Source organism: Megalobrama amblycephala, linkage group LG14 (assembly GCF_018812025.1).
Source record: "Megalobrama amblycephala isolate DHTTF-2021 linkage group LG14, ASM1881202v1, whole genome shotgun sequence".
In the NCBI taxonomy this organism is placed as follows: Eukaryota; Metazoa; Chordata; class Actinopteri; order Cypriniformes; family Xenocyprididae; genus Megalobrama; species Megalobrama amblycephala.
Genome location: NC_063057.1, coordinates 8,535,574 through 8,561,085, shown reverse-complemented (window position 1 = coordinate 8,561,085; position 25,512 = coordinate 8,535,574). Strand labels below are relative to the sequence as shown.

The 25,512-nt window shown below is 36.8% G+C and overlaps 1 protein-coding gene across 3 annotated transcripts in view; it reads right to left on the bottom strand.

The window, feature by feature from the left end:
• Positions 1 to 6,918: 6,918 nt before the first annotated feature.
• The window catches only part of kcnd2 (potassium voltage-gated channel, Shal-related subfamily, member 2), a 141,890-nt gene continuing 123,296 nt past the window's right edge, over positions 6,919 to 25,512 (bottom strand). The window contains exons 3-7 of one of the 3 annotated variants that reach the window (XM_048155961.1): positions 20,499 to 20,661; positions 15,623 to 15,721; positions 13,789 to 13,884; positions 10,953 to 11,194; positions 6,919 to 9,401 (exon numbers count right to left, since the gene is read on the bottom strand). In XM_048155961.1, the coding sequence (XP_048011918.1) occupies positions 9,221 to 9,401; positions 10,953 to 11,194; positions 13,789 to 13,884; positions 15,623 to 15,721; positions 20,499 to 20,661 (781 nt within the window). In that variant the 3' untranslated portion in view covers positions 6,919 to 9,220. Of the gene's footprint in view, positions 9,402 to 10,952; positions 11,195 to 13,457; positions 13,493 to 13,788; positions 13,885 to 15,622; positions 15,722 to 20,498; positions 20,662 to 25,512 lie in introns of those variants that run through there. The other 2 variants (XM_048155963.1, XM_048155962.1) reach the window with 2 other exon arrangements.

Here is a 25,512-nt window from a genome sequence, read left to right as displayed (position 1 = left end):
CCCCTCAAAGAATATCACAACAATGTTATACAAATTGTCTTTTTTTCTTCTTTGAAATAATGTGTATGATAATTCACTCACAATATAATATAATTCATAACTTCCATAATTCATTCATAATGCTTTTAAATAACCATTATATTGGGCTACACTTAAAAACTGTAACATTTTAAAGGCCTCAAATTTCTTACGAGTGGCCAAACTTTTGTCATAACACCACAAGGTCCAGCATATAACATATATCTGACACATAATTCAACAATTTCATGCCTAGTAACAACCATAACGCTTCATTTTAAATGACTGAAGCATGCAGCAGAGCCTGGTTTCTTACCACGTAGTTACTTCCGGCGAATCAGGCTGATTTTCTGCAGAGCTCTCTGTTTGTATCTTTGAGCATTCCAGAGGTGTCACGCTTAAGTGGCACTGGGTGAAAACACGGGTGGAATTTTTGGCCCCTCTCTGCACTTGATGGGAGACATCCTTGGCTGAGGGAAAGCGCAGGGATTTAGCCCTGGCCTGCTTCATGAATTTTAACAGATGTAAAGCAATGAATAAAACATCTTAATGGAGAGTATACGGGTGAGGAAGCAGACACATGGAAACAACGCAAGCTTGAATATAACACTAGAATAGCTACTGTATTGTACACTATATCCTTCCTACTAATTTTTAAAAACAAAATGCATCAAGCAATACTAAACATTTCAAACAGTAGCATGTTAATGTGCCCTTCAAGTGCATTCGTAAATGTCTTTATTATGAGTTCTGAGCACATGAATGACTAAGCTAAGTAATATTTACTTGGGAAACTCTGAATTCTAAATAATACATGATTTACGACTTTGGCAGATATGTCAATTTGAAACATGATGGAAAAAATGACTAATATATGTATTATATATGCATCATTCGAGATGCATAAGGTTGTAGCAAATAGTGTTAAAGTCGGCATGAAACAGAAAAAGTTGTGTTCCTCTTTTCTTCCCTATTGTGATGTAAATCCGAGTGAAACGCCTCTTAACCCTGCCTTAACCCTGAAAAAAACAACATATGCTGGTTAGGTATGTTTTGAAGCATTGAAGCTGGTTTGAGCTGGTTTATGCTAGTCCTTAGCTGGTCATATGCTGGTCCTAAGCGACTAGCTCCAGCTCAGGACCAGCACTTGACCAGCTTAAACCAGCTTATGACCAGCTAAGGACCAGCATAAACCAGCTCAAACCAGCTTCCATGCTTCAAAACATACCTAAGCAGCATATGCAGTTTTTTTCAACGGGGAAACAAGAAAAAATTGTAGGGCAGGACTTGATTTTGTTCATTGGTAATTGATTGCATCGTTGCCATTTGCTATTGCTGTGTCTGCTTCACTTTAACCATGTATAAAGTGATAGAAATGAATATTTTCATCATACTGAATTGACCCTTCGCAAAGACCCGCCCCCCTTAGTTACTGTTGCTTTGTCCGACAAGCCATGGCACTGTTGTCACGCCACACAGAGTGAAAAATACATCGCGGAGCAAAGAGGACACTGACAACACGTAGACAGACTAGACAAACCAGGTTACTTATGATATTAAACAACGTCCCAGCTTTCAAACTGTGTAGTTTTTAAAGAAATTCAAACAACAAAAACCGTTTTGTGGCTCTTTAATGTGTCGTGGCTATGGTCGTGACAGATTGCTGTAGTGCCTCAGCTCAAGCGGCTCGTGAATCGATCATCTCTTCCTACTAACGTTACTCCATTTATAGCATCAAATAAACATGAATGAACATGAGAATGAATGTTGTTTCAAACGCGGAAAGACGTCAATATACACAGTTTTTCAAGTTTAACTCCACTGAGGTTAATCTTCTAACTCCTGACTGCTTTGTCGGACAAAATGGCGGATTCGGCGTTCTGATTGGTTAGATCGCTTGTCAATCAAACTCCCCTCGAAGGGTCAATTAAGATGTAGTTCATAGTAATCTGGGTTTCTTTTTCACAATATAATAATTTTGTTTTGTTTAGGCTACTTCTGTGTTGCATTTACGACTTGAATGTGAGACATGGAGTAATAACAAACGCCTGACTCGGAGGTAAGTTTCCAAGGTGTACTTGAAGGCAACATTAATCTTGCCAAATTTTAGATATTCTATAAAATAGCATTAGCAAGTTAGCATTAGCCACCAAATGAACCAACTTGCTTCCAATTAGGTCTTTTTTTTGTTGCACATTGAACATTTTAGCAAATAGTAAGTCATCTGAGTATACAGAAAACATCATTCACACAGTTTACTGCAGAAATAGAATGAGCAGTAGGCTATGCTAGTATGATAATCCATGCTCCTGTCAGCTTCCTCTTTCCCCCACCACTCATTGCCAGTTCAGGATCTGATTTATGAAACAGAGAGGAGCACACAGGATTGCTGTCATACAAGCTTACAAAAGACATACTGTTTCCTCTCTTGTTGCAAACACCCCCACTCTATTCATCTCCTGTGAGATAGAGAGAGAGAGACCAATAGGGACTGAAGTCATTTATGGGGGGAATCTTTTTATTTAAAGGACTTAAAGGATTTAAATAGATTTAGGGGGCATTTGCACAACACTGAAAACTTTATGCATTTTGGCCGTTCATTTATACGACAACTGTGTTTTGGCGGCCTGAAAAGCCAATCAAGTTTCAAAGTGCATGTTTTTGAAAACGCTACCGTTATCATCTCCTTGTAAACAACAAAAACATGAATTTGTGAAAATGGTGAAGTCATGCATATTACGTGTTCAGTCTAAAGGTGCGTAATGTTTGACAACGTTGTTGCCTGTATGTGAAAAAAGCAAAGGAAAGACGTTTTCATTTTTAGTAACGTTGTCATTTAAATATACCCTGAAGGCATAAATAGTATAAACAAAACAAAAAAGGAATAACAAAAGAATAAGGAATAAACGAAAAACAGTAAAAGAACAAGAATATCCATTGATACTATTTGCAAATAAAATTTTTATTTTAAAAAATGTACACTTAGTCATTATGTTCCTATTATACTAAAACCAGATCCATTAATGTTTCTTGTCATCACAGTCAATTATGAATTGCATTAATGATGTAAATGATTATGTAAATTTGACTAAAAGTTGAGTAGTCGCCAAATATTTAATGTTTAGCTACTTACATCTAACCTCGCAATTGAAGCCTCACGCTGGAATTTGTGCTCAGCCTCAGCTTTTGTGAACAGTAAACCCGACTTCTTTGATTTGACTGGCCATCTCAAATATTTTTGACATTGACGATCACTGAGGAAGATTGTAACTTTTGGTTACGGCCCTGCTGACAGGGACATTAAAGCCAGCTTTATAGCTGCTAGCCTTTCATCCTTAAGCATGTACAGGTGTGTATTCACATACTGTGTCAAAATGTATTACTTTCCAACCAAAGACACCAACTGAGATTGGTCGACTTCATATCATTCGCCGTTTAGCGTCGGTGCAGATGTACAGAGAGTTTCACATGGACGGTACTATCATATAGACAGCCTCCATCCCTCTTTCCTTTCTCCAAGTACAGTAAAACGAGTCAGTGGGGAAATAAAACCATTAACCTTTCACCTCTCTGCAAAAATAGCGAGGTCACAAACAGACAGCTGCGGCTTATATGAAGTCTGACTTCAATATCCCCCCAGTGTGTGGTGAGGTCCCCCTCTCTCCGCGTCTCTCAGATACGGTCTCTTCCTACAACCGACTTCAAACGTCTCAATTACCCTCGGCGTGATGGGAAATATGCTAATGCGTAGCAGTATCGCTCGCCTGCTGGGAGCTCACCACAGCCGTGTGGTGGGTTTGTTCTGAGCGAGCTCGGAAAATAGGTGCAATTCCTTGGCTTCCGGCCTTCTCATCCCTTGATTCCTATGTATAAAAGAAAAGCTGAGTGGTCATCGCATTTAGAAAGTTAATGTGTAACGTAATCATGCTAAGTGCCTATAGAGTGTGAGACCGTTTCGGTTGCCCGTATTAAAGCGGGTCACTTTAAATATGCCGCCTGAGAAATGTGTGAAATCGGCAAAATGGAACCTCAGAAGAAAATACTGCTCAGCTGGGAATAGAAGAGAGTGAAGCCTTGCTAACTTGCTATTACTCATCCTTATGGCTAGGACTTTACAGGTGCTGGTCATATAATTAGAATATCGTGAAAAAGTTCATTTTTTTATTGTAAATTATTTTTAAAAATGAAACTTTCATGTATTCTAGATTCCCTACATGTAAAGTAAAACATTTCAAAAGTTTTTTTTCTTTAATTTTGATGATTAGAGCGTACAGCTCATGAAAGTCCAAAATCCAGTATCTCAAAATATTCGAATATTTCCTAAGATCAATAAAAAAATGGATTTTCAAAACAGAAAGGTTCAAGTTCTTTAAAGTATGTACACTCAATACTTGGTCGGCAGCACATATTACAGCAAATGACTTGCTCCTAGCACAAATTACAGCATCAGTGAAGTGTGGCATGGAAGTGATCAGCCTGTGGCACTGCTGAGGCACTATTGAGCCTTCAGATCATCCGTATATTGTTGGATCAACTTTCTCATCTTTCTCTTGAAAATATCCCATAGATTCAGGGGTCAGGCATGTTGGCTGGCCAATAAAACACAGTAATATCATGGTCAGCAAACCACTTGGAAGTGGTTTTTGCACTGTGGGCAGGTGCTAAAGTCCTGCTGGAAAAGGAAATCAGCATCTCCATAAAGCTTGTCAGCAGATGGAAGCATAAAGTGCTCCAAAATCTCCTGGAAGATGGCTGCATTGACTTTGCATTTGATAAAACACAATGGACCAACACCAGCAGATGTCATGGCCCCCCCAAATCATTACTGACTTCAGAAACTTCACACTAGACTTCAAGCATCTTGGATTCTGTGCCTCTCCAGTCTTCCTTCAGACTCTGGAACCATGATTTCAACATGAAATGCAAAATTTACTTTTATCTGAAAAGAGGACTTTCGACCACTGTTCACTGTCCAGTTCTTTTTCTCCTTAGCCCAGGTAAGATGCTTCTGACGTTGTTTCTGTTTCAGAAGTGGCTTGGTAGTCCTTTTCCTGAAGATGTCCAAGTGTGGTGACTCTTGATGCGCTGATCCGGCTTCATTCTACTCATTGTGAAGCTCTCCCAAGTGTCTGAATTGGCTTTACTTGACAGTATTCTCAAGCTTGTGGTCATCCCTGTTGCTTGTGCACCTTTGCCTACCCAATTTCTTCCTTCCAGTCAACATCACTCTGTAAACAGCCACCACATTCAGTAATGACCATCTGTGACTTACTCTCTTTGTGGAGGGTGTCAATGATTGTCTCCTGGACCATTGCCAAGTCAGCAGTCTTCCCCATTAGTGTGGTTTCAAAGAACAAGATATACCCGGAATTTATACTGTAGGGATGGTCATTTAATGAAACTCAAATGTAAATATTCTAATATTTTGAGATACTGGATTTTGGACTTTCATTAGCTGTACGTTCTAATCAACAAATAAAAAAAAAAAAACTTTTGAAATGTTTTACTTTACATGTAGGGAATCTAGTATAAATGAAAGTTTCATTTTTTTAAATAATTTACAATAAAAAAATGAACTTTTTCACGATATTCTAATTATATGACCAGCACCTGTATTAGCTAAATTTTGGCATGCAATTTATTCCGGATGTTTGTGTTACGGACATGAATGCTACCTCAAAAAATGTGCCAAAAGTACAGCAAAAATTTAAATACATTTTCAATATTTGACGGAGAAAGACTGTACATTTTAAAATCATGTATCTACTAAGTTTGCCAACTTTTAACAGTATGCTAGTGTAACCCCTCCTGTTCGAACCGCCCGCTCTAAGCGGGACTCGAACCTTGGTCCGCCGGCATGGGAGGCGGGCTCTCTAACAAAGAGGCTAAAGACCGCAGTCTCTAGCATCAGTGGCTAGAGTGCCTCTTGAGATCAGGGTAATGAGGTTTACACGCACAGCTCTTACTGGCCGATGTCTGTTACACTCACCCCCCTAAACCTCACTCCCATCCGGGTCACGGCACCAAAGTAACCCCTCCTGTTCGAAACACCCGCTCTAAACGGGACTCAAACCCGGGTTCACCGGCATGGGAGTCGGGCACTCTAACAGTCGCTGGAGTGCCTCTTGAGATCAGGGGAGTGAGGTTTACACGCACAGCTCTTACTGGCCGACGTCTGTTACACTAACATATCAATGCTAACAAAGCTAACAGACATATGACTTCATGTGCCCTGTTGCCGTAAAAGATGATTTTCCAAGTAAATATAATTGTGAATATAAAATAGTCAGACCATGATATACAGCTGCAATAACAAGAAATAGTCGCAACTGCAATATATAAAGTCACACTTTGAAATATAATGTCAATTTGTAGACATTCCCCCTGTTTCACAGACAAAAGCTTAAGCCTAGTCCCAGACTAAAATGCAGCTGTTTTAACTGAAAGCAACTTGCACTGACATACTGTCCTAATTGAACTACGGCCTAATCATGGCTTAATCTAAACCCTGTCTGTGAAACCAGGCTGTAAAGATGCCTAAGATTAATAAAATAATCACAACACCATTGCATTTTTTTATATGTATTTTAATAGGACAATTAATTAATTCTATTTATTCATAGACACTGCACCGGACTAAACAACTGATTTGTATTTTTTTCATTGTTTTTCAATAATTCATATATTTTAATGTCCATAACACAAGCTGTAACAAATTCCAAAGGACCATCGTCACCTGGTAGTCATTTAAATGTACATTATATCACAAACAGGAAGTCTGTTTTAAAAGTCCCGTGGATCCTGAAAAAAGAAGAAGAAGAAGAAGAAGAAGAAGAAAAAAAACCCACACATGTTCTCTGTGAGTCTGTGAGCACATGCACTCTGTCAATTCTGCCCTCCAAACAGGAAAAAATAAAATCTCCAAACCTAAACAGATGGTCCAGCCTTTGTCGTCGCCGATCCGGAAAGTAAACTGTGAGACATCAAATTTTCTGTCCATGGAAATTAGGTGAAAAGAAGAAACTGTAATAAATTTCACTACACCAAAGAACAAATTTACAGCACAGGTGCACTAGTAACACTCTCTCTTAGTTTTCTGTTTTCATCTTGATTTCTTCTTCTTTTTTTTGTTGTATTTTACAACTGAAATACATTTATAATATATAATCAACACCATTTGAGTTTTAAAAATATGCATTTGTGAGATTCTATTCCCCCAGTAACCCCTTTAATACAAAGCATATCTTTACAAAAGGAATCTTGTTGCATAAGTCACATGGTAAAGCAAGAATGGGTTCAGGCATTGAGCAGGAGGGCAGTGCTGTGTGTGTGTGTGTGTGTGTGTGTGTGTGTGTGTGAGAGAGAGAGAGAGAGAGAGAGAGAAAGAGTATGTTTGTGTGTGTATTGAGCAAGGTGCATTAAGAGCTCCTCACCACATCAAATTGCATTGACATCTGTATAAAAAATATCAACATTATAGACTAAAGTCCAGACATTAAATGGCAGAGAAGAGATCAATAATATTTCAGGTGCACATTTTTTTTTTTTTAAATACTATTTAATCAATAATAATAAATTTTGGATAAATCTCAGAGACATATTTCTGCACAATTTTGTGCATTGTTTTTAATGACAATTAGGCACCTTACACCCCCAAAACATTACTGTAATGCAAAATAGAATTTATTACTGCAATGATATCATTTACATTTTGAAGGATTTTTATAATCATTATGAAGCTTTTCACATTTGTTATAGTACCTTTAAAAATACTGTTACAGTAACTGAGAATGCAAATTACAAAAAATGAAACGCCTAGCTTTATTATGGTAATGAGAATGTGTAAAGTGTGCTTAATTGTCATTAAAATGTTTTTATATTATTTTTAAAACAATTTTATGCAAAATATAGTTTATTTTCTTTTGATTTTGGTGCGAAACGAACCTGAAAATGATTTTGTGAGATTCGCGCTTTTAAATTCAACACTAAGCGGGATCGGTTGATCACAATGATAAAATAATTAATCTCCAAAACAGCACTTAGAAGCTGATTGATTTTCAATATGTCATCAATCACAACTTGATGCCATTATCCAGCAATAACAGCAGGTCTTAGTGAGGATGTTTGCTGATAAAAGTACATCACTTTAAAGGGAAGGCAAAGAAGGAAAGAAAAAAAAAAGTTCTGGGCGGGCTATGCTCTGGTCAGGGCTGGCCCGTTTCACATGTCCACGACAACATGCACAATAATTTTAACAAAGATAATAAATAAGCACGTTATTTTTTTTCACAGTTAACTCGCAAACTTTGGAGTATAAAACGGAATGGCTAGTATTTGAGATCAAGTCCAAAAGCCTCCACTGTCAGTGTGAGAAAGTCAAATCTATTGAAACACAAAAGACATTTCCCTTTCCGTTTAGCTTCACTTTGTACCCATCCACCGAAAAAAGAAGTATAACAAACATCCCATCAGGCCAGGCAAGGAGTGAACACAACATGGGTGGGACAGACAGTGTGAGAGAAGATTTTCTCTGTTTATCACCAGGCCAATCTCTCAGAAAGCAACAAAACAGCTGTTTTCACACACTCGTTGGGTTCGAAAGATCAACACTATATAACTAGGCAAATTATTGACAAGTAAAACGCACATTCTGACAGAGAGAGCCAAACCTTATTGCTCATGCCGAATTGGAAAAAGACAAAGACTTACGCAAATCATGCAAGAGATCGGTCTCGATCATACGCACACAAAAGCAGTCGACCGCACACTCCAGTAGAGCCCAGCTTTACTTTTTTTTAGTATCAAAAGTGTGTGTAGAGCTGTCTAAAAGCTTGTAAAATCCTGCCCCTGCTGGTACACTCCTTATTCGTCCCAAATATCTCGCAATTCCATCAAATTGAAGACAACAAATTCAAAGACACACAATACTTAAAAATCATAGAAGTGGTAACAACCACAATGGTCATTGTTTTCCTCTATGGGTTGAGTGAAAGCCTATTGGACCCCGGTGTGAGTCACATGACATATGGGCCAAGAGGTGGAGCTGATGGAGCTGAGAGCTCTGGACGGGAGCTGATTAAAAAAAAAGTCCAGCTATGGCCCATCCTGCTGCAATGCCTCCTCCACTACACTAGGGGGCTCCATCAATCCTTTATGCTGCAGCGTCCACTCGCCAAAAACAAAAACGGATAATGGTCATGGTCTATAATGCTGACACTCTGACAATGTTGCTTTGCAAGAAGTCGGGACAGCTGGCCAAGTCTCCGCCCTCGGGAGTGGTCACGGGCGGGGTGGGCATGCTGATGACAGCGGCAGTGATGTAGGACTGCTCATCTGAGTTCAGGGGTACCGTCTCCTCGAACTTGGCATTGAGACTGGAGCGGCTGCATTGGAAGAGAGAGGAAGAGAAGGAGGGTGAGAATACAATCCAGCTGATGGGCAAATTCCCCCAGCTGTTGGAGGGAATCATGATAGTGTTTCCCAGAGTATGCTGGCATATGGGGAGTGTCACAACCGGAGCTTTACAGGATTCCAGCAGCGTGAATCACTATGGGAACAATTTCACATACCCAGATCCACACAGAATCGGCATATTATACACTACACATTACATACTATGCGATAAACACAACTTATTATGCATGCTAAAAGCTATAAACTATATACTGCATAAACATTATACACACCACCCTGATTTCCCCATATTTGCATACTAAATACAGTGCACAAAATACTGCATATTATGTATTACACATTGCATTCTACACATTATGCATACTACATATATGTACTAATATCCTATGCACTACATATTGCATACTATGCATTACACGTGTGCAAACTACACACTGCATAGTATGCATACTACTGCACATTATGTATACTAATTACTATGCACTATACACTGCAAATTATGCACATTATACTTAATTTAACATTTGCATACTATATACTATGGATTGCATACTGCAAATTATACATTACATATTGTATTCTATATTTTATGCATACTAAATCTATGCACTAATATGCATTTTACATCCTATGCACTACATATTGCATACTATGTATTATATACTTAATTCTATATATATGCATTCAGGATTATATGCACTACACACTTTTTTTTTTTTTTTTTTTTTTTTTTTTTTACAAAGGGTGAATTCAGGTTGATTGGGACACTTCCAAGTCATCTCAATGGCAAAAAGTGTCACAATCACTCTAAATTCACCCTATGATCACTAAATTCTGTGCATTATACTTTGCATTCTACATGCATACTAGATACTATGCACTACACACTGCATACTAAGGATTATGATGAATACTAAATATACTATGCACTATACTATGCATACTTAATCTATGCACTAATAACTGCATTCTACATCCTACATAGGCTATTGAATAGTATGCACTTAACACTGCATAGTACACATTTTACACCATATTCTACATATGCATTCTAGATATGCACTACACACTTCATATTGTGCATTACATATGATATTCTACACATGCATACTAAACCTATGCACTACACATTTAATAATTATACTTCATACTATGTTCCGAACTGCATACAGTATAATGTGCACATTATAAAATGCACAACAGATTACAGAATTATGGCTTTTTGTATTATTGCTGTTATTGATAAAATATTTTACTTGGCAAATTAATTTGGATTATGTGGAAATAAAACAATATGCACTAGATCTTCAAGAACTGCTCACTGGATACACCCACACACCATGCAGGCAAAATACAACAAACACACACTCCCCCCTCTGGATAAACCCCAAAAAAAGTCAGTATTATAAACACTTCTAATGAAATAAGAAACCTCTCTCATCTATATCTATATTCAGACCATAGCCAATATATCATCATATTCCTTCTCCATATGTGTGTTTAAATGTGCATGAGTGCACCTGTTGCTCATCGGTCTCTCTCTGATCTGGATGGTGCTGAGCTCCTGTATGCTGCCTTTGCGGCCGCCGACCATGTTGGAATTGGGGACGTTGAAGCTCTTGCGCTTGTTTCTGCGCGTGCAGCAGGAGGAAAGACCATGCGGAGATGAGGACATCGAGGAGGAACGCGACATGGACGGCTTCGCTAGAGAAACCTCCATACAGCTTGTCTCATAGGTTTGCTCATCCACAAACTCATGATTCTGAAAGAGAAAAAGAAACAGGAAGTATTTATCACTTTAAGGATTGATTTTGGTATTTGATTATTATATTATTGTGGGTAATGATTATACTTTGCTCCAAAAAAATTGTTTGAAAATTCATAAGCTTGAAAAAACTGTCACTTTGATGTGTTTTTTTTTTAATAAAACATAATAGAATTAATATATACTAATATTAAGAACTAGAAGTACAGTATTTGAGTAAATGTAATTAGTTACTGTACTTAAGTATCTTTTTCTAGTTTTACTGAGTATCAAAGATATTAGCAAATTTTACTCTCTGTGACAACATTTTTGAATAAGTATCTTTACTTCAATACATTTGTGATGAAGAGTGCAATTACTTGTTACATTTTGCATGGCACCCAACTTTTTCCGCAGCAGTTTATTTCTGCTACAAAAGAAGTGATATCGCCATCTACAGGGCATTGAAGGTACTACATCTTGTGCGTTTTGCCCTTACTCACCCAAACTTGTCAACAAGGCTACTTTACGCAAATGCGAGTGCATTAGCAGGTAGTTGTGAATAGCAGGTATTTCATATATGAGATGAGGACATGCAGCTGGTGATGAGGCCGAAACCAGCATGTCCAGTGCAAGTAGGCTTTGACTATTTAATTTTCCTTAACATTATTTTATTTATCCGTTATATTGAGGAACCAGATTGGTTTACTTTTGCCCTTTCTGAGGACTTGACTGTTTGTAGACGTTTAAGAGGCTATTGTGTCAAACTTGATTTATTGCAATTTTGAGGTGTTCAGTTTTCAGTTCAATTTTGAGTTTATAAAATAAATGTTTCATTGCTCTCCCCACAAATCAACTGTTTCTTGTTTTTCACTGGCATCTGAGGTGTTGAGGACTAGTGCATCTTTGAGCCCACATTCAGTATGAGTAAAATACGTAAGTACTGTTAAAATCAGATATTCTATGGCCTGGTTCCACAGACAGGGTTTGATTGAGCCAGGATTAAGCCTTAATTCAATTAGGACATTTAAGTAGCTTTTATAAACATGCCTTAGAAAAAAAAAACTGGCATCTGAGGTGTTGAGGACTAGTGCATCTTTGAGCCCACATTCAGTATGAGTAAAATACGTAAGTACTGTTAAAATCAGATATTCTATGGCCTGGTTCCACAGACAGGGTTTGATTGAGCCAGGATTAAGCCTTAATTCAATTAGGACATTTAAGTAGCTTTTATAAACATGCCTTAGAAAAAAAAAAATACTGGTGTTCATCTTGAGACAAAACAATGGCACTGACATATTTTAAGTTGCTTTCAGTTAAAACAGCTCAAACATGCATTTTTTTAGTCTGAGACTAGGCTTAAGACTCGTCTGTGAAACCGGGGGCAAGTGGTACTCAATTGGTATTGTAATTGGTGACTTGTAATGGAGTCATTTTTGCTGTATCTGTACTTTTACTCAAGTATGGTTTTTAGGTAGTCTTCACCTTTGGAAATGGAAACTAAATGGAAACTAACTAAATAAATAAATTCAGAAGTTTACTGCATGCCATTTGTGCACATCTGTTTTTAGTGCTTTGTCTAAATTGAGTTCTCAATAGGTTCAGTAAGTGCTGACAAGAACTTAAATCTCAAATACCTTTGTCTCTAAAACAAATATTGCACAAGCATTTAATAATGTGAGCCAGTAAAAACAAAGATCAGAGGGTGTCCTTGAATCCAAATTTACTGTAGCATTGGCTGTTTCTTAAACATTCCTGCATCCTCAGCAGGGCACTGGAATTTTCCTTTTAAATGTCTCGAGTCTAGTGCCCTAGGAAAGCATGAGTGGGTCACAGTCTGTTCTCTAGACTGTCATGAGACTAGCTGGCAGGGGACAACAGTGGCTGTCATTTTCATGCCAGCGTCTGACTAATGATTGCACTTGAGAGAAAAACTGCACTTATTTGTGGCAAACCCACAAGGGTACAGAAGTCGTCAGGCACAGGTTATAAAATGAAATTTCTGTCCACTTTCACTTGAATTTTCAGAGCTCTCAAATTGTGTTTTATTCAAATGTGGTATGCGAAGCAGCAATTATGCCAAATAGAATTGGTTATCATGTCATAACCGATCATGTCAGCTAATAATGACTCAAATTTCAAAGTTATTTTTAGAAAACCTGGAAAATAGCACTTGTACTTGGAAAATAAGTTGTATTAAATACTTTTATGTACTTTTACACAATACTTTTAAGTTTTTTTTTTTTTTTTTTTTTTGGAACTACAGTGTCTGTTCTTGCACCTGGGATAATATGCCAAACTTCTCCTTTTGTGATCCTATGAGGAAAGAAAGTCATACAGGATTGAAACAACTTGAAGTGGAATATATGATAACAGAAACTTCATTTCCACTTTAAATACAGTCAATACAGACACCTGTTCATTGAACCTTCTATAAGGTACTAAAAAACAGCTGAGAAAGAATATAAAATTGTAGAAGAACCTCATTATGATTCTTACAGATGTGCTTAGTGTGCCTTTTAGGACAACTGTATATCAAAAAAGATCAAATAATGACAAAGCTGAATTGCTGAGAAGAGTTATGGGTAAAGTTTTTTCCAGAGGTTTCTTACCGTGGTTTTCTCTAAGCAGTGCAGGAGATGGTGATGCTGGGTCTCAAAAGTTGGGTTGGACTTACATACCAAAGCTTGGCCCGCCTCTTTTGACGCCTTTTGGAGAAACAAAAAAAAAACACTGCTTATCAACCTATCAGAGCAGAAAGAAACTGAGAGAAAAGACAAGACCAATGACAGCAAGGCCTGAATTCTCACAATGATCCAACAATGCTGAGGAACATTTAACTACTTCATTGTGACAATGGTAGGCTCTAGGTCACTGCCCCGTCCTGTTCTCTCAACATTACTACACCGACGGACAGCTCTAGGTTCAAAAACAGTGGACAACAGAAACAAGAGTATTCTGTGTCTGCAAATGTATATTGAATTTGTATATAGATACTAATTATTGAAAAAACAAGTATTTGTCTAAATAAGTGTCTGCTGTATTTGAACCATGACAGCCACCGTACCCAAACTCACTAGAACCTTAATGAATCACCATGAAGCAGTGACCAGGCGACTAGAGCAGGGGTGTCCGATCCCTCTTCTGTAGGGCCAATGTCCTGCAGATTATAACTCCAACCTGCCCCAACACCAATCCAATCCTAAAGACCAAGGCTGCATCCAAAATCGTATTACAACTAATAGAATGCATCTGGATGTTTCTGAATGGTTAAATTTATGTAGTTGCTATGGAGTTGATTCAACTCATCAACTAGCATGTGCCGTCATATTAATCTTTTGTGCAAATCCAGCGTTGAATTGACCCTCGTTTGTGAAGCAGTTTCTTTTCTCTAAAGCAGCCCAGCATGGCCTCGTCCCCTCTGTTGTGTGTTCTCGTGGGCAGGGTTTATGAAAATTTCATGGTTAGTGATGTCACTAACCCGGGAAGAAGCTCGTTGTAGTCCCTACTAGACGTTTATTGTAGTCCTTAAACAGAGAATTCTCCCTTTGCATTGAACTTTGAGTGTCGTAACTTTGCAGATGTTGTTTATGCTCAAACAGCAACATTACACACTAACTAAAGTTAAAAAAGTGAAATCATAATCAACCACCCCTTTAATTAGTATTAGAGCTAAATTTTGTAGGATAGTGGCCCTTCAGGAGAAGGACTGGACACACCTGGACTAGGGCGCTGCTCACCGAGAACCCGCGAATGGTCAACAGGCACTCGATCAACACGCCCTTGTGGTCTCTGCCTCACATTAAACCCCGCCTCCCATTTCAATGCTGGCCAATCAATGACATGCAGCTCAGACAGTTTCATTCCTCCATGTGATGAGTTCTGATGATGTCATGAAGAGAGAGAAAGAGCACAGGCCAGTCCGGAGAGAAATTCACTCGAAAATGCATGTTAAAAAATGCATGAGTAGTAGTTGTCGAAAAAAAGCAGTTAAAACAACAAGTAGACAAGATACAAAAAGTAATAAAGAGATAAAACCCAAAAGCAAAGTAGTTGAGAAATGGAGAAAAGGGTTGCAGTAAAAAACGGGGGGCCCAGTTGGTACTGGAGCGGATGGGAGTGGCCCCCGCAAGGCCAAGCCGCATGCACCGCACTGCCATTGGACAAGAGGACACACGATTATTGATGGTCTCAAGACCAGCCACCAGGAAGAGGTGCTGGCGTACCCGGTCTAGGTGTGAGAAAGAACGAAAGAGAGTGAGAAAGATAGAAAGAGAGTTAGAGGAACACCACGGAAGCGTTGAATGGGGACAGCCCTGCTGGACCCCGGCCCCCTGGCGGAGAGGTGAACGGCCAGGGGGGAAGAGGGGTCCACATGCACCAGCACCAGCCCATCATGTCACTTTCCATTAAGAGAGACCCCGGCGAATTGGTTTTCACCGTTACCTCCTCCTCCGCGTCCACCAGCATTCCATTGCGTTTGTACTGCAAATAAGCGTTAGCGCCACCGCTCTTCGCTGCACGAATTCTAGCAAGCCTGGTTTTCTGTTCAGGTGGACAAACACACGGGTGTTTAGCCTAACACGTCCTCCTCTCGTGTTCAGTGTGGGTGTGAATGTGATTGTGGTGTGACTGGAGGCTTGCATGCTCATGTCTGACATGAAGAATGGCAATGTGTCGTATGTTCTCTGTCGAAAGTTCTTTGATAAAATGAAAATTGTAACAATACCAGTCTTATTGTAAGGTGGCTAGATGTATATTACAAAGAGCAGATATTTTGACACCATGTATAAAATATATTAAATAATAATTATATATACTTTGTTTAAAATTTGGCATCAGTAAGAACTTTTTAAAAGAAATTAATACTTTTATTCAGTATGGATGCATTAAATTGATCAAAAGCAACAGTAAAGACATGTATAATATTACAAATGATTAATATAAGATCAAATAAATCTTTTGAACTGCGAGATTTAAACTCGCAATTGAAAGTTATAAAGTCAGAATTGCAAGTTATAAAGTCAGAATTGTATATTATAGTCAGAATTTTGTGTTATAAAGTCAGACTTGTGTGTTATAAAGTCAGAATTGCATGTTATAAAGTCAGAATTGTATGTTATAAAGTCAGAATTGTGAGATAAAAAGAATTGCATATTATAAAGTCAGAATTGCATGTTATAAAGTCAGAATTGTATATTATAGTCAGAATTGTGTGTTATAAAGTCAGAATTGTGTGTTATAAAGTCAGAATTGCATGTTATAAAGTCAGAATTGTATGTTATAAAGTCAGAATTGTGTGTTATAAAGTCAGACTTGTGTGTTATAAAGTCAGACTTGTGTGTTATAAAGTCAGAATTGTATATTATAGTCAGAATTGTGTGTTATAAAGTCAGAATTGCATGTTATAAAGTCAGACTTGTGTGTTATAAAGTCAGAATTGTGTGTTATAAAGTCAGAATTGTATATTATAGTCAGAATTGTGTGTTATAAAGTCAGAATTGTGTGTTATAAAGTCAGAATTGCATGTTATAAAGTCAGACTTGTGTGTTATAAAGTCAGAATTGTGTGTTATAAAGTCAGACTTGTGTGTTATAAAGTCAGAATTGTGTGTTATAAAGTCAGAATTGTGTGTTATAAAGTCAGACTTGTGTGTTATAAAGTCAGAATTGTGTGTTATAAAGTCAGAATTGTATATTATAGTCAGAATTGTGTGTTATAAAGTCAGAATTGTGTTATAAAGTCAGAATTGCATGTTATAAAGTCAGACTTGTGTGTTATAAAGTCAGAATTGTGTGTTATAAAGTCAGACTTGTGTGTTATAAAGTCAGAATTGTGTGTTATAAAGTCAGACTTGTGTGTTATAAAGTCAGAATTGTGTGTTATAAAGTCAGACTTGTGTGTTATAAAGTCAGAATTGTATATTATAGTCAGAATTGTGTGTTATAAAGTCAGAATTGTGTGTTATAAAGTCAGAATTGCATGTTATAAAGTCAGACTTGTGTGTTATAAAGTCAGACTTGTGTGTTATAAAGTCAGAATTGCGAGTTATAAAGTTAGTCAGAATTGCGTGATAAGATATTAACTCACAATTGCGAGAAAAATTTACATGCAATTCTGACTTTATAAATTCTGACTTAATAACTTGCAATTGTAAGTTTAAATCTTGCAATTCTGAGAAAAAAGTCAGAATTGTGAGACAAAAAGTAATTACTTTTTTCATTTTTTTATTTAGTGGTGGAAACAAGCTTCCATATTTCATTCATCAAAGAAACCTAAAAAAGTATCATAGTTTCCACAGAATTATTAAGTATTTCTGTTATAACTGTTATATTTTCTGATATATTAAGAAATCTTTCTTGAGTTCAAAATCAGCAGAAATTATATATATATATATATATATATATATATATATATTATAATATGTAATATATAGAATATTATAAACATAATAAAATATAATATTAATTATTAAATAAAATATACATGGAATTATTTACAAATATATTTAGAAAAATATGCCAGAAATTTCAGTATTTTCATGCTTTTTTCTTTATCTCTGGATACATTTCCAGAACAAAAACCTGCAATTTGTGTCAAAATATCAGACTGCTATATTAAAATATTAACATTTTTAAAAAGTAGTTTAATTTTAAGTATTGTAAAATTTAAGGGTATCGGTATTGACTACTGAAATTTTGGTATTGTTACAAACTTGACTTCCTCTCTCATTTGTCCCTCTTCTATTCTCGCTCTCAGTTCCCAGTTAACTGAAAAAACAGACTGTTGTTCTTGGGTGGACTGGTTGGACTGTTTGTGCGTGCGCAGAGGGGGAGTGGGATATCTGAACTGTTTGTCTCCCCCATGGGATGGCTGGAGTTGAACAGCTAAATTAAGAGAAGACACTCATCTAATGAGATATGATGTGATGTCACTACGTCTGTGTATTCTGATCACCCCCAGAGGAGAACAGGCTATAGAACACAGCATCTGTTCTTCCTGTGCCTGATCTCATTGGCCAAGTACACACTGCAGCTTAATACAGTTGTGACTCCTCTCATATTAGTGCTTAATCTCATTCTGTAGGCTACACAGAGTTCTGTCATTTAGAAGTTTGATGATGACCAAATCATTTTGTGTAGTATGTACATAACTAATTTAAAAAGCATGAACAATAGAATTTGGTTTACTAAACGTTGACAGATGTCACTAAAATTAAAAGATTTAAACCACGTCAATCATTGCAAGTTCAGAAGTGACTCCTGTTTTCCGTATGCACATGAAATGATGATTTACGGCAGGAATACTCACAACAAGAAATGACAGATCACAAGGCTCGTGAAATAATAAATTCAAACGTCTGGCTAATGCATAGACTAATGTAGTGTGTGTGTGTGTGTGTGTGTGTGTGTGTGTGTGGACAGCTTATAATGGCAGTCGCTGTGCAGATGGGCTGTAAAACTTGCATTTAAATTTAATTGCAAAAGTAATCAGATTAATTGAGGTTTCAGAATTAATTGAATCGTTTCTTTTTAAATAATCCTGACGCATCAGGATATGCAAATTCCATCATCACTGATTGGAGCACAGCTACATTCCACTTGCTGCATATTCAAACATCAAACTGTGTGTGTCGCAGCTAAAGTGTTAGATAACAGCATACCAAAAATTATTTTCTTCACTGTTTCCTGGCATAACAAAATTAGAGTATTTAGGACATTCATTTGTATGGAAGCTTGTTTCTGCCACTGGAATAAAATATAATTCTGACTCAAAATTTTGAGTTTATATCTCACAGTTCAATTTTATAAATCACAATTGTGAGTTTATATATCACAATTCTGAGAAAAAGTAAGAATTGAGAGATATAAACTCACAATTCTGACTTTTTTCTCGCAATTGCAAGTTTATCTCACAATTCTGACATTTTTAAATAGAATTGCGAGTTTATATATCACAATTCAGACTTTATAACTTACAATTGTGTTTATATCTTACAATTCTGAGAACAAATGTCAGAATTGAGAGATATAAACTTGCAGTATAAACTTTATTTCTTGCAATTTGGAGATTATAACGTGCAAATTTGGACTTTTTTTCATACAATTCTGAGTTTATATCTCGCAATTCAGTTTTTTTTTTTTACCACGAAATAAAATTAAAAAGGTAATTGTGACTTTTTTTCTCGCAACTGCGAGTTTATATCACAATTCAGACATTATAATTCACAACTCTAAGTTTATATCTTACAATTTTGAGAAAAAATGTGCCCAGGAACTCGCAGTTCTGACTTTATTTCTCGCAATTTTGAGTTTATAATGTGCAAATTTTTACATTTTTATCACATAATTCTGAGTTTATATCTCGCAATTCAGTGTTTTTTTTTTTTTTTTTTTATTAACCACGGAATAAAATTAAAAAGGTAACTGCGACTTTCTGCCACTTTTTTTCTCGCAATTTTGAGTTTTTCATCTCACAATTCTGGCATTTTTTAAAACGAATATGACAATTCAGACTTTATAACTCACAATTGTGAGTTTATCTCTTAAAATTCTGATAAAAAAAGTTAGAATTGAGATATATGAAATCACAGTTCTGACTTTATTTCTGGTAATTTTGAGTTTGTAACACTCAAATTTTGTCTTTTTCTCACAGAATACAGAGTTTATATCTTGCAGTTTAGTTTTTTTCACCACGGAACAAAGGTAATTGTGACTTTCTATGTTACTATTCTGACTTTTTTTTCTGACGATTCTAAGTTTATCTCACAATCAGAACTGCGAGGGAAAAAATTGGAATTGTGAGTCATAAACTCACTTACTTAGTGGTGGAAACAAGCTTCCTTACACTTGCACTTTTAAATATACCCTAAACTTTGCAGTGTGTATGTGGCCGTTTTTTCTTTTCTTCTATTCTGAATCTCTCTCCTAATTTCTTTATATCTGCCATTCTCAAAGTTTCTCTCTGCCTGTCTGTCTTGTTTCTGTGTGTTTGTGTTTCTGTCTGCTGTGTTGAAGTAGGGGATGAGATCTGGGCATGCACTAGAAATGATGGTTCCACAGAGACCTGCAGTTAACATACCACCGAGACACACACACCACTCAGCGTGCAGACATCTGGGTCACAAGCACATTGTGCCAAGTTGTATTAAATACTATCCCAGCGTCATTTTTCTGTGTTTGTGTGTTCGTGGTCCTGTCAGGCTCTAATCTCTTTGCCACAGCCAGACCTGCTTGCATTTCAAGAGAACATCTACATTTGAGCGCAGCTCCATTTAGCGCCGTGAGGTCAGAGGCCGTGGACCCACGCTGGTGTACGGTACCTTTTGGGCACGCCGCTTCTCTGCACGTTGACTCTGATGGTAGATCCGACTGAAATTGGACACAATGACAGGAACGGGAAGAGCGATCACCAACACCCCACTCAAAGAACAAATAGAGCCGAAGATCTTCCCCATGATGGTCTTAGGAACCATGTCTCCATATCTGTAACACAGAAAAAGAGAGAGTCACAACATAAATATGGGTCAGTGGCAACAGTTCAGAGACAAATCAGACGATGAAAAGCAGAAACCTTTAAAAAAATCTAGTTTGAATAAATTCATAATACAAAAATGCTGATTTAATCACTCTAAAAATGTCAAGTGGTGTAACCATCAAGCAAAATCATATACAACCCGAATTCTGGAAAAGTTGGGACGTTTTTAAATTTGCATAAAATGAAAACCAAATGACTTTCAAATCACATGAGCCAATATTTTATTCAAAGTAGAACATAGATAACATAACAAATATTTAAACTACAATTTTTGTTTTACAATTTTATGCACAAAATGAGCTCATTTCAAATTTGATGCCTGCTACAGGTCTCAAAATAGTTGGGACGGGGGCATGTTTACCATGCTGTAGCATCTCCTTATCTTTTCAAAACAGTTTGAAGACGTTTGGGCTTCGAGGTTCATAGTGCCTTCCAAAACATGCAAGCTGCCCATACTGTATGTACTTATGCACCCCCATACCATCAGAGATGCTGGCTTTTGGACTGAAAGCTGATGACAAGCTGGAAGGTCTCCCTCCTCTTTAGCCTGTGATTTCCAACAAGAATGTCAAATTTGGACTTGTCTGACCATAGAACACTTTTTCACTTTGAAACAGTCCATTTTAAATGGCCCTTGGCCCACAGGACATGACGGCGCTTCTGGACCATGTTCATATATGGCTTTCCTTTTGCATGATAAAGCTTTAATTAGCATCTGCAGATGGCACGGCGGATTATGTTTACCGACAGTGATTTCTGGAAGTATTCCTGGGCCCATTTAGTAATTATATATATATATATATATAGTATATTAGTATACATTTTAAAAATATATTCATACTTTTTGCTTGATGGTTATACATATAAAATGATCATGGTATCATAGAAAAAAACATGAATATCAGAGTGTACAAAGATATTTTTTCAAGGATTTTTCTTTCTTCTAATATCACATTTTCCTTTTTTTTTTTAAAAGTGTCACAATATCTGACCTTAAAACACATACTGACAGTAATGAGGGTCTACATGGGTTTAATCTGTGATATTTCCTAACAAATTTGCTTTTATACCAGAGTTTTTATCTTCAATAATTTCAGCCTTTCAATGGGACTTTTTCTGTATTAAAATCTCAATCAGAGCACCTACATATTTCCCCCCTTCAAATCCCACATAAAATATCCAAATGAATTTTAATTAAAAAATGTTCATCATAAAATAAGTGTATTCAAATTCATTGCTTATATAATGTAGTTTTGAATAGCTTAATAGTTCCAGGCAAAAAATGCCATCACATCACTGCCCCTGAAATTGCAGAAATATTTTACATCTTCACAAGCTGGTTTTATTTCTTACTTCTGTCGTCTTCATTTCCACCAGCTCAGGTGATTTCATTTGATAAAAATAAATAGATGACAGCACTAGGGGGCACTAGTGAACCATACAGCATGGGACAAATCCTCACTCTCCAATTTTGTGTGAAATTTTTTTTTTCTATATTTGACCGCAGGCTTTTTTCCTCATAAAGCCCTAACATCCTCAAACTTTTAACTCGATGTTAAAAAATGACTGTTCGCATGTGGTGGGAAGACTGCATGTGTGTGTGGGCTCAGTTTAATGCTACGAGATCAAGTTCTCCGACCTACTTTCCCAACTCTCAATTTAAAATTACATTCAAATAATAACCATCACAATGATCCGAAACGCTCATATCCCACACGTCATTCTAAAATGGCATTCATGTGAACATGCTGTCTTGAGAACACACAGTACTGGCACAATTTCATTCTTGTTCCAACAAACACAGACACACACACACACGCACAACCCTTCTGTTGTACCACCTCCTCTTCATCTTTTTAAAACAGGCCAACGCATGACAAACCAACTCCGTCACTGGCATTCGGAAGACGATCTGCCTTTAGTCAACAGATTGATGGTTCATTACATCAGTCTCAAAGCTGTCATTCAAACAGCATCGCTTTAAAATGTTGATGGGGATGTATACTACTTGCACTTGCATAAAAAGTCTCATGATATTACCATGTTTTTAGACATTTACCATTGTAAAACTATAGTATTCTTTGAAGGACATTCACATATATTCATTTAGCTGATACTTTCATCTAAAGTGGCTATAACAAATGAGGAACATCGCCAGCAAGTAGCATGTAAATGCAAATATTGTAATAATTCGGTACCATGGTAAGCCTAGATGCCATGGTTTTTCTGTCATCACAGATTTTTCATCACAATTATTTTGCTATGACTGAAATTTTAACCTCTGAAGTGACAATTTTCAGGGGCTCAACATGAGCCAAGATCAGAATTGACTGTTTGCCTTCAAAAAAAACATTGGGGCTACATTACATACAGTAGCTACACCTTACCTGAATGGCAAATAGTTCAGAGTTACAAAGTAAGCAAGTATACTCATTTGACATACACTGTGCTCCATTTAAGTTGAATATTCATATTTGTGAATCTGAATAACAACAATGTATAAACATCTTAAAGGCACAGTTCACCCAAAAAAAACCTTTCATATAGTTTCAAACCTGTATGACTGTTGGTTGCATTTAAAAGTTCAAATTTGCAGTTACAATAAATACTGTGGCAATTACGAGAGACAAAATTGCAAGCTACAAAGTCGTATTGTAAGATATAGAGAATAATTACTTAATAGAATAATTCGCAATTATGAGATACGGGAAAGTCAAAATTGTGAGATATGAGATTACATTGTGAGAGATAGTCTTAATTGTAGTCACAATTCTAAGAAATAAAGTTGCATTTATGATAAATTGTTGCATTTATGTGATATAAATTTGCACATACGAGAAACAGTCGCTTTTACAAGAGTTATGAAGTTACATTGATAGAGTTTTAAAGCACAACTGAGAAAGATAAAGTCTCAGTTATGAGATATTGCAATTGTAAGAGAAAAATCGCAATTATACATACTGTACATAGATCTTTAGAAGATTAACTACCTGACTTGTTTACCCATCACAAACCTGCACTGTAAAAAAAATCCCGTTGTTTCTACGGAAAAATACCGGCAGCTGTGGTTACCAGAACAATACTGTAAAAATGACATCAAACCGTAAACATACTTACGGAGTTACATGTGAATTTTACATTTTAAATCTGTTAAATTTACGGTAAAATAACGTATTTCATTAACTGATATAATGCTAATTTACTAACCTAATGAAGTACTAATATCTGTTTTGTACCTTTATAATACACTGACAGTCACCAAACACAGTGGTGATGAAAGTCACATGATGAATCAAAGTTCATCACAAGCAGCTTTTCCACAAGCTGAGAAGCACAACACTAACATATAGAAGGTGCACACAGTGTCATTCACACACACACTAAACACCATTATGGTAACATGCATGAAATTTTAAAAATGCAATAAACATTAATTTAACAACATTAGATGTAACATAAAACCCTAATGTACATAACTGATTAGAAAAAAATGAGAAAAACTAAGAAGAAACAGAGTTATTTCAACAAATATATATTAAATGTGAAGTATCACGCAGGGAATTGTGGGAATGTCAATATACGGTTTTTCACTGTAAATTTTACAATGAATTGTTATTTTTCACTTCCAAAAACTGTGAATTTAACGGTATTTTACCGTAAAATTACATTAAATGTACCATTAGATCTATTACAGTTATTCACCGTATATAGTACGGAAACTTTCTGTAAACCAATCAACAGTTTTTCACCGCAGCATTTTTACAGTCTTTTACTGTTAAAATCACGGCCATTTTTTACAGTGTGTAAGACTGTACTTTACACAATTTTTTCAACAATAAAAGTCTTTTATTGTATGGACAAAACAGTTGAAACATTCTTTAAATACCCCCTGTGGTGAAATCAAGTAATGTTGTTTAAATGTCTATGTGATGTTTTAAATATGCTTTAAGACAAACCATGTGCAAATTCATATGTCAACACCATTGCTGAGTAGCCTGACTTCGTCATACTCATATTCTAGGCAGAATGTGAGTCTGATACTGCTCCATTGCACTTGAATTATGGGGCGTGTCTTAACCGAACCAGTAAAAAAAACAACTCTGCACTCAATTGGATAGACCTACAACCAATCAGAGCAACGCAGTAAGTGACGTATGTTGAACTTGTACTTAAACTTTTGCCGAATTCCATTGGAAGGACGGCAAACACATCTTTCCCATCGACAAATGCCTCGATTGCGGTTCTTTGTTCGTCTTTTAAAAGTAATGCGCTGTCGATTTCTTTTATTACAGACGTGATAGCGGAATCTAAACATCTTACTTCTCCAGCTGCAGTCATCGTTGGTGAAAACCAATTCAACCCAAGCGCTCTTTGATGACGTGGGTGGTTACGTAACCGCAGATAGCCTGTCCATCATCGATTAAAGCCCGCCCTGGCAATTTGATTGGCTCGGGCTTCTGGGAGCCGAGCATAATTACTCCACAATGGATCGAGTCCAGACCGAACTTCCCGTCCAAAAAATGTTGCTAATTGCTGAGTATTTTCTCCTCAAAAGTGCAGTGAATTTGAAATTGCTGGTGTCTGTGATGTCACAAGCTAGCCTGTAACCAATCACATTAACGTGCCAGCAGACTTTAGCATATCATTAACAGCGAACTAGCAGGGGAGTATCGAGAGAAGCCAGGTTATCCCGTCTACAATGCTCAACGCTGCCTTTAACAGTTTTCAGACAGAGCGTGAACACAAATAAGCATGCAACCGTTTGAAATCAGCTGTCAAATGTACCGAATTGAGTCAAA